A 10784-nucleotide genomic window follows, 5' to 3' on the forward strand; every position below is an offset into this window, starting at 1 on the left:
TTGTATGCAGGAAAACTCTGAAACTCCCTCTAGTGGTGACACCTAGAAGATTGAATTTTATTATTTAAAGCCCATATATTTTTGTTTATGACTTATTCTCTACTGGTAGATATTTATGTACACAGTTTATTCAATGCAGGTATATAAGTATGTATTATTTGTTTTAATCACTAGATTTTATTTTTGTGTAGATTTACTACTTTTTTGGGGGGAGGGGTTGGGGGGGTTATTTAAAGTTTTAATTGTCCCTAAGGTGTGTGTAGGGGTGGGGGGAGGGGGGATGGGAAAGTGTCTCTTAAGTGAAGAAAGAAGTATATCTCTCTGATCAGATGTATTATTGTGTTTCTTATATTCACTTGTGATATTAGTTAGCGGCTATATAACTCTATGCAGAGGATTTGGAGCTCTGTATCAGGAAACCTGAACTCAGAACGGCTGTGAAGATATATTAAGAAACTACTCAGTCTGGAAATTTAGGACCTAATAGGACATGAAAAAAACAAAATAGTGATGGATTTTTTTTAATTATTTTTAGAAATTCAATACGTGCATTGTGCTGAACAAACAACCAAATAGCTTTATTGTCTAAGGGAACATTAGTTGAAAAAGCCAAAACAAGACACAATTTCAGATCCGCTGGTGACTTATTAGACCAAGATCAATGCTGGAATGTATTAGTGTACATATGGATTATTGGATGTGAGCTACGATGTGGACTTCATGGAACAGCACTATAGATGATGAAGCTCCAGACTTCTGTCCTTGGTGATCGCCGGGAGCAATGGTCTAGTTTACATGGTTGATGGGAAGTCCATATGAAGGTTGGAATCAATATGTGTCTGAATTGTTCTTGGTTTGAGTTCATAAATCGGTGGCGGGGTCTTCTGCCTCATTCCTGGGTCTGCCGGGCCGCGGCTGTGAACGAGACAGGAATTGTAGTCTGGCTTTGCACAGGACTCTATAGGAGATCAATCTGAAGTCTTCGCAGCTGATCCATTCAGCAGCCTTGGAGTTGGAATAAAATGGCTGTGGAGATTAACAGAAGTAGGAAAAAATACATATTTGTTTATATTTTGTGTTAAAATTCATCACTTTTTTTTAATACCTCTACGTACTGTACATGAGTGAGAACATTCTTGACTAAATCTGTAAGTAGTGAGCTCTCCCTAATGGTGGCTGTAAAAATGTACATGTACTGAGCTCCTCTTAGTGGTGGCTGTATAGATGTATATGTAGTGAGCTCCCTCTAGTGGTGGCTGTATAAATCTATATGTAGTGAGCTCCCTCTAGTGGTGGCTGTATAAATCTATATGTAGTGAGCTCCCTCCAGTGGTGGCTGTATAAATCTATATGTAGTGAGCTCCCTCTAGTGGTGGCTGCATAAATCTGTATGCAGTGAGCTCTCCCTAGTGTATAAATCCACAAAGAGTGAGCTCCCTCTAGTGGTGGCTGTATAAATCCACAAAGAGTGAGCTCTTAGTGGTGATTGTATAAATTCATATGCATTGAGCTTCCCCTAGTGGTGGCTGTATAAATCTGTATGTAGTGAGCTCCCTCTAGTGGTGGCTGTATAAATCTGTATGTAGTGAGCTCCCCCTAGTGGTGGCTGTATAAATCTGTATGTAGTGAGCTCCCCCTAGTGGTGGCTGTATAAATCTGTATGTAGTGAGCTCCCTCTAGTGGTGGCTGTATAAATCTGTATGCAGTAAGCTTCCTCTAGTGGTGGCTGTATAAATCTGTATGTAGTAAGCTGCCCCTAGTGGTGGCTGTATAGATGTATATGTAGTGAGCTCCATCTAGTGGTGCCTGTATAAATCTGTATGTAGTGAGCTCCCTCTAGTGGTGGCTGTATAAATCTGTATGCAGCGAGCTTCATCTAGTGGTGGCTGTATAGATGTATATGTAGTGAGCTCCATCTAGTGGTGGCTGTATAGATGTATATGTAGTGAGCTCCCTCTAGTGGTGCCTGTATAAATCTGTATGCAGCGAGCTTCATCTAGTGGTGGCTGAATAGATGTATATGTAGTGAGCTCCATCTAGTGGTGGCTGTATAGATGTATATGTAGTGAGCTCCCTCTAGTGGTGGCTGTATAGATCTGTGTGCAGTGAGCTCCCTCTAGTGGTATCTGCCAGTTTCCAGAATTTTATAATTTGGGATTTAGAGCTGTGAATAAAGCAGCTCTGACCTGTATAATAATACGGCATTATAGTATGTTGGACATTAATATGGGCGTATGAGTGGGGCTTATTCTGAGTTTGGTTATTTCGGTATGTGCTTTTGATTTACTTGCATGTCAGTATCATATTATATGTTTTAAGTAAAGTAGTAAATATGTACACATTCTATAATATAACATCACGTCAAAGGAGTACCACAGGTCCCAGCATGCTCTGCACAGCTACAAGACGCACAGACTTCATAGTGTGACTTGAGGTTTCTGGACTGATGAGATAAATAGTTTCCAGTAACACTAATCATTTCATCATCTCACAGAAGTCTCCAGCGATCGCTGCAGCTCATTACAGCACAATATAAAGAGGCCATCAATTACGATAAGTCAGGGACATCCAGAGCTCCCTGGTGCATCGTCCATTACTCTGCAGCCTGGATCCAGCTTGTTGCTGGAGGATTATTAAGAGAAATCTATTAAAGCCTATTGACGATGAAGTATCGCAGCTCATCCAGCATCGGCACTTTACAACGCGACTGTGATTTATCATCTGTGCTATGAACAGTTGATTCACGTCTATTATTGAGATTGTTCCTCACTGGACCAATATTCTAGGTATTGTTTTATACTGTAAGTACTCTTACTCACCAAATTGCTTTTCCTGGTGCTTTATCTCATCATTTCACTCATATAGGTGCTCTGTCTCACTGTTCCAGCATCGCTGTTCTTCCTCACTGGACCATTATTTAAGGTACTCTTTCATACTGCACTATTTTTATGAGTGTCTTTCCTCACTGGACCAGTATTGTAGGTAGTTTCCCATTGGACTCCTATGGCTACATTTTCTCATCAATCAGCTTTTATTGGATCACTATTTAGATACTCTTCCTTACAGTACCAGCAACACTGCTCTTCCTCGATGGACTACTTTAATAGGTCCTCTTTCTTACTGCACTATTTTTATGAGTGCCTTTCCTCACTGGACCACTATTATAACTACTGTTCCTCACTGGACAAATATTATAGGTAGTTTCCAGCTGGAGTACTTTGGCTACTCTTTCACACTAAACTTCTTTTATTGGTGCTCTTCCTCACTGCACTTGCTATTTTGGGTACTGTTCCTTACTGTACTACCATCACTGTTTTTCCTCACTGGACCACTATTATAGGTACTAATGCTATGAAAGCTTCCCTCACTGTATTACATGTATGTATTGGTTCTCATTCGACCACTATATTTCTCATAAAATCACTAACAAAGATACTCTTTCTCACTGAACCAACATCACTCTTCTTCCTCATTGCACCACTCCTATAAGTATTCTTTGTACTGGACTATTATTATGAATTCTTCTCTTACTGTATCATTTATAGGTATTGTTTCTGATCCTGACTCAACCACTTCACATATACTCTTCCTCATTAAATCACTATTATGCTCTTACTCATCGTGCCAATTTTACTGCTCATTGTCACTGTACAACTTTATTAGATACTCTTTCTTACTCTACAATTTTAATGGGTACTGCTCTTCATTATACAAATATTACTGCTTTTCTTCACTGTGCTACTATTTTAGGTATTTTCTCTAACAGTACTTGTGTCATGGGTACTCTTTCTCACTGTACCTATATCACAATATCACAGCTTTTCTTCACTATTGTACAATTACTGGCATGCACCTTCACGGTAACAAATAATCAATGATCATTGTGATCACTATCTTTTCATCTTTGTATCACTTCTGTAAAGGTTTTTTTTTACTCAACCACTAATGTCACTTTTTTCTGTTCCTCACTGAACCAGTCTCACTGTTATTCTTCACTATATCTTTCCTCATGCCTACATATCAAAACCAGCAACATAGACCTAATTTTCCTTTATGACTATCCTCTTCATTGTACACATAATATAACTGCTCTTGCTGAACTACTATCAAAGACACTTTCTCACTATACCAATATCTACAATATATTGTATTATACTGTACTAATGTCACCATTGCACTTACTCACTGTGCCAACATTATCCCTGCTCTTCCTCTTTGTTTGTTTCTATTTTTTTTCCTTTCCACCACATCAGTACCATCATCTGTTTACTTTCTACTTACAGAATGATATTTTCTTCTCACTGCACAAATAACATTTCTGTTCTTACTCACTGTACCAGCATCTCTCCTGTTCTTCCTCCCTTTACCAATATCACTATTCTTCCTTCATTATATCTTTATTATCATCACGCGTTCTCACTGTACCAATATCATCTGTGCTCTTGCTCACTGTGCCACTTTACCTTCCTTACTTTCCTTATAAAAGTACTTTATGCAGTGTAATACTGTATTATCTCCTATTTTGGTAGTTTAGAGAGACTGCTGGTGATTTCATGTATCTAAGAAGTTTTTGTGCAATATTAATTAATCATATGCCTTAAAATAAATTGGTACAAACAAGATCTGCATTGGACACACTCAGCTCAGCTGCACCGGACACACTAAGCTCTGTTGCACTGGACACACTAAGCTCTGCTGCACCGGACACACTTAGCTCTGCTGCACCGGACACACTCAGCTCTGCTGCATTGGAAATACTCAGCTCTGCCTCATCGGACACACTCTGCTCTGCTGCATCGGACACACTCAGCTCTGCCGCATCGGACACACTCAGCTCTGCCGCATCGGACACACTCAGCTCTGCCGCATCGGACACACTCAGCTCTGCTGCATCGGACACACTCAGCTCTGCAGCATCGGACACACTCAGCTCTGCAGCATCGGACACACTCATCTCTGCCGCATCGGACACACTCAGCTCTGCCGCATCGGACACACTCAGCTCTGCCGCATCGGACACACTCAGCTCTGTCGCATCGGACACACTCAGCTCTGCCGCATCGGACACACTCAGCTCTGCTGCATCGGACACACTCAGCTCTGCTGCATCGGAGACACTCAGTTTTGCTGCATCGGACACACTCAGCTCTGCTGCATCGGAGACACTCAGCTCTGCCGCATCGGACACACTCAGCTCTGCTGCATTGGACACACTCAGCTCTGCTACCTTCTTTATCTGAGCCCAATAGACCTCATTAAACACTCTCATACTCTTGTGATAACTCTTAGCTTTCTCAGAAAATGTCTATCTAGTGAGGGACTAAATAGATTATTTTCCAGAAGCAGCGCTACCCTTGTCTACAGGTGAAGTCAGGTATTGCAGCTAGATCCTACTCAAGTTAATACTGCAGTACCAGACACAGCCCATGAAGAAGAGTGGCGCTTTTTAGTCTCTTCTGTCCCTTCATAGTTAGACATGTTTCAGGAAAAGCTGTTTGAAATCAGAGATCACAGCATAGCTCAGAGTCTGAGACAGCAGGGTGGAAGTAAAGATCACTGCATAACTAGGCAGATAGGCTATTCAGGAGCCTGGGAGAGCAGGGTGGAAGTAAAGATCACTGCATAACTAGGCAGATAGGCTATTCAGAAGCCTGGGAGAGCAGGGTGGAAGTAAAGATCACTGCATAACTAGGCAGATATTCTATTCAGGAGCCTGGGAGAGCAGGGTGGAAGTAAAGATCACTGCATAACTAGGCAGATATTCTATTCAGGAGCCTGGGAGAGCAGGGTGGAAGTAAAGATCACTGCATAACTAGGCAGATATTCTATTCAGGAGCCTGGGAGAGCAGGGTGGAAGTAAAGATCACTGCATAACTAGGCAGATATTCTATTCAGGAGCCTGGGAGAGCAGGGTGGAATCAAAGATCACTGCATAACTAGGCAGATATTCTATTCAGGAGCCTGGGAGAGCAGGGTGGAAGTAAAGATCACTGCATAACTAGGCAGATATTCTATTCAGGAGCCTGGGAGAGCAGGGTGGAAGTAAAGATCACTGCATAACTAGGCAGATATTCTATTCAGGAGCCTGGGAGAGCAGGGTGGAATCAAAGATCACTGCATAACTAGGCAGATATTCTATTCAGGAGCCTGGGAGAGCAGGGTGGAATCAAAGATCACTGCATAACTAGGCAGATAGGCTATTCAGGAGTCTGGGAGAGCAGGGTGGAATCAAAGATCACTGCATAACTAGGCAGATAGGCTATTCAGGAGCCTGGGAGAGCAGGGTGGAAGCAAAGATCACTGCATAACTAGGCAGATATTCTATTCAGGAGCCTGGGAGAGCAGGGTGGAATCAAAGATCACTGCATAACTAGGCAGATAGGCTATTCAGGAGTCTGGGAGAGCAGGGTGGAAGTAAAGATCACTGCATAACTAGGCAGATAGGCTATTCAGAAGCCTGGGAGAGCAGGGTGGAAGCAAAGGACATTACATAACCAAGCAGATATGCAATTCGATAGCCGGGAAGAGCAGGGTGTGAAAAAAGGTCAATGGATAAAAAGGTAGCTAAGGAACTTGGGAGAGCTGGGTGGTAATATCAATGTGGTCATACTGGTTGTCACCCAGTTCACTCCCTCAAACAACTACTTTAAAACTTTAACCCTATGTTACCTGCTTATCTTTGTCAATCGGTGTTCTCCATGGCTTGGGATGTGACCTGTTCTCCTCCTGCAGATGAAGGAACATGGACAGGATGTCTTCTCCACTTGGCCTTCTCTCCCGTCCAGACTCTAGGAAGCTCCTCACATACCTATCTTGGTTCTTCTCCTTCCTTTGCCCACTTTCCAGACTTCTAACTATTTCCCCTGGTTCTGTGGTGACCCAAGTTTCTTCTGGGCTTCTCTTTTTTTCTCCTGGCTCCATGTTGACCAACATGGTCTCCTCAAGGCTTCTTCTTTCCTCTTCCTCTGGGTACCTACTCATCTGGCTCTGGTCTTCCAGACTTTCCTCTTCTCCCAGATCATTGTACAGCCCAAATCCATGCTCCAGACTCTTTCCATCCTGAACTTCATTAAGACTTCTCTCCTCCTCAAGGCTCCTCAGCCTGTTCTTTTGTATCAGTTTTAAAATCTTCTCTCCTGGATCAGGGGACAACTGAAGCCCTGCTCTTTCCCCACCCCTGGAGGTTAGCAAAAATCCTTTGTCTTCTTCTTCCCCTTGCTGGATGACTGGCCAAGGGTCTACTTTAACTTCTCTTCTCCATAGGTATGGTGATCGACGAACCCCTATGAGGAGTCCCGAGGCTCTGCCCACGGTGTGGTATCTGGGACTGGCAGAGTGCTTGTACCAGGATGCCCCGGGATGGGGTGCAGCGAGAAGTAGGAGCCCTAGAAACCAACAACCAATGGGGCTGATCAGCCAACGCATCGTCTACTTGTCGAAGAACACGGGAATAGTTTAGATTGTTGTGAATGTCCTCCTGGACTGGTCAAGATGGTATGAGATGAGGAGAAGTATAGGCAGATGTGTCCTCTGTACAAGAGTTGCCTCCACCCCTGTATTCAGCCTGGTATCAGAACTGTAACTGAGTCCCTGGTTCCTCTCTATATAAAGAGATATATGGGGGGGGGGGGGGGCCATCACATCATCACTGAGATACCACTCACTCTTCAAGGAGGGGGTCGCCCTGCGAACGGGGATACTGCAGAACGCTCACTTATACCTTGTTCTCCTATTACACCCAAATTAAATATCATTACCCTCATTAATGCAGATGTGAGGGGTGAGGGGTGAATGCCATCTGATCAGTGCGAGGGTCTGTGTCATATGCGATTTCACGGTCATAGTTTCTTATGATTCAGATCTCTTGTTACTGTACTTGGACAGAGGTGTGAATATTTTTGCAAGGATGTAATTGGAAATTGTGCTAAGTTATATTAAAGGAAATGTGTAAGAAAATATATCAGAAATGATTTAAAGTTTTAGTTTAAATAAGTTAAAATTCACCATGAAGGTAAAAGGAAGGTATAGAAATGTTTGATATTTTTTTCTTACACAATCATTGTATTCTTGTCCTGTACCCCGAGTGTCAGTGTCCTTATCCTGTGCCCCAAGTATCAGTGTTATTATCCTGTACCCCTCATGTCAGCATCATTATCCTGTATCCCGAGTGTCAGTGTCATTATCCTGTACCCCAAGTATCAGTGTCATTATCCTGTATCCCAAGTGTCAATGTCATTATCCTGTACCCCAAGTATCAGTGTCATTATCCTGTATCCCAAGTGTCAGTGTCATTATCCTGTACCCCAAGTATCAGTGTTATTATCCTGTATCCCAAGTATCAGTGTCATTATCCTGTACCCCAAGTATCAGTGTCATTATCCTGTACCCCAAGTATCAGTGTCATTATCCTGTGCCCCAAGTATCAGTGTCATTATCCTGTATCCCGAGTGTCAGTGTCATTATCCTGTACCCCTAGTTTCAGTGTCATTATTCTGTACCCCAAGTGTCAGTGTCATTATCCTGTACCCCTAGTGTCAGTGTCATTACCCTGTACACAAAGTGTCATTATCCTGTACCTCGAGTGTCAGTGTCATTATTCTGTACCCTAAGTGTCAGTGTCATTATCCTGTACCCCGAGTGTCAGTGTCATTATCCTGTACCCCAAATGTCAGTGTCGTTATCCTGTACCCCGAGTGTCAGTGTCATTATCCTGTACCCCAAGTGTCAGTGTCGTTATCCTGTACCTCGAGTGTCAGTGTCATTATTCTGTACCCTAAGTGTCAGTGTCATTATCCTGTATCCCGAGTGACAGTACTATTATCCTGTACCCCAAGTATCAGTGTCATTATCCTGTTCCCCAAGTGTCAGCGTCATTATCCTGTAACCCAATTATCAGTATCATTATCCTGTGCCCCAAGTATCAGTGTTATTATCCTGTATCCCGAGTGTCAGTGTCATTATCCTGTGCCCCAAGTATCAGTGTCATTATCCTGTACCCCTAGTTTCAGTGTCATTATCCTGTACTCCAAGTGTCAGTGTCATTATCCTGTACCCCTAGTTTCAGTGTCATTATCCTGTACCCCAAGTGTCAGTGTCATTATCCTGTACCCCTAGTGTCAGTGTCATTACCCTGTACACAAAGTGTCGTTATCCTGTACCCCGAGTCTCAGTGTCATTATTCTGTACCCTAAGTGTCAGTGTCATTATCCTGTACCCCAAGTGTCATTATCCTGTACCCCAAGTGTCATTTATCCTTTGTTTCGAGTGTCAGTGTCATTATCCTGTAACCCAAGTATCAGTGTCATTATCCTGTATCCCGAGTGTCAGTGTCATTATCCTGTACCCCAAGTATCAGTGTCATTATCCTGTGCCCCAAGTATCAATGTCATTATCCTGCACCCCAAGTATCAGTGTCATTATCCTGTACCCCTAGTGTCAGTGTCATTATCCTGTAACCCAAGTGTCAGTGTCATTATCCTGTACCCCTAGTTTCAGTGTCACTATCCTGAACCCCAAGTGTCAGTGTCATCACCCTGTACACAAAGTGTCATTATCCTGTACCCCGAGTGTCAGTGTCATTATCCTGTACCTCAAGTATCAGTGTCATTATCCTGTTCCCCAAGTGTCAGCGTCATTATCCTGTACCCCAATTATCATTGTCATTATCCTGTACCCCAAGTGTCAATGTCATTATCCTGTACCCCAAGTGTCAGTGTCATTTTCCTGTTCCCCAAGTGTCAATGTCATTATCCTGTACCCCTAGTCTCAGTGTCATTATCCTGTACCCCAAGTGTCACTATCCTGTTCCCCAAGTGTCAGTGTCATTTTCCTGTTCCCCAAGTGTCATTGTCATTATCCTGTTCCCCAAGTATCAGTGTCATTACCCTGTACCCCAAGTGTCAGTGTCGTTATCCTGTAACCCTAGTGTCAGTGTCATTATCCTGTACCCTGAGTGTCAGAGTCATTATCCTGTACCCCAAGTGTCAGTGTCATTATCCTGTACCCCTAGTGTCAGTGTCATTACCCTGTACCCCAAGTGTCAGTGTCATTATCCTGTACCCCTAGTGGCAGTGTCTTTATCCTGTACCCAGAGTATCAGTGTCATTATCCTGTACCCCAAGTGTCAGTGTCTTTATCCTGTACCCCGAGTGTCAGTGTCATTATCCTGTACCCCAAGTGTCAGTGTTATTATCCTGTACCCCAAGTGTCATTATCCTGTACCCCAAGTGTCATTTATCCTTTGTTCCGAGTGTCAGTGTCATTATCCTGTACCCCAAGTATCAGTGTTATTATCCTGTACTCCAAGTGTCAGTGTCATTATCCTGTACCCCGAGTGTCATTATCCTGTACCCCAAGTGTCAGTGTCATTATCCTGTACCCCATGTGTCATTATCCTGTACCCCAAGTGTTCCGAGTGTCAGTGTCATTATCCTGTACCCCAAGTATCAGTGTCATTATCCTGTACCCTGAGTGTCAGTGTCATTATTCTGTACCCAAAGTGTCAGTGTCATTATCCTGTACCCCAAGTGTCAGTGTCATTATCCTGCACCCCATGTGTCAGTGTCAGTCATTATCCTGTACCCCAAGTGTCAGTGTCATTATCCTGTACCCCTAGTGTCAGTGTCTTTATCCTGTACCCCAAGTATCAGTGTCATTACCCTGTACCCCGAGTGTCAGTGTCATTATCCTGTACCCCAAGTATCAGTGTCATTATCCTGTACCGAAATTATCAGTGTCCTTATCCTGTACCCCAAGTGTCAGTGTCTTTATCCTGTACCCCGAGT

General features: G+C 43.2%; 1 protein-coding gene across 1 annotated transcript; it reads right to left on the bottom strand.

Moving 5' to 3' along the window:
• Positions 1 to 617: 617 nt before the first annotated feature.
• Positions 618 to 7578, bottom strand: NPW (neuropeptide W). The gene is made up of 2 exons (XM_073645966.1): positions 6670 to 7578; positions 618 to 1026 (listed from the first exon to the last, which is right to left on the bottom strand). Exons 1-2 carry the CDS (start codon positions 7423 to 7425, stop codon positions 862 to 864), a joined length of 921 nt encoding a protein of 306 aa, XP_073502067.1. The 5' UTR covers positions 7426 to 7578; the 3' UTR covers positions 618 to 861.
• Between the last annotated feature and the right edge of the window lie 3206 nt (positions 7579 to 10784).

The sequence above is a fragment of the Phyllobates terribilis genome, unplaced genomic scaffold (assembly GCF_046119375.1).
Source record: "Phyllobates terribilis strain yellow unplaced genomic scaffold, ASM4611937v1 Scaffold_9__5_contigs__length_417890890, whole genome shotgun sequence".
Lineage (NCBI taxonomy): Eukaryota > Metazoa > Chordata > Amphibia > Anura > Dendrobatidae > Phyllobates > Phyllobates terribilis.

Bases quoted from the DNA above. Each gene is read 5' to 3' on its own strand.
- NPW (XM_073645966.1), bottom strand. From the start codon at position 7,425: ATGCGTTGGCTGATCAGCCCCATTGGTTGTTGGTTTCTAGGGCTCCTA. The intron at 1,027-6,669 runs GTAACATAGGGT...TAATCTCCACAG, and splicing joins CGATTGACAAAGATAAGCAG to CCATTTTATTCCAACTCCAA.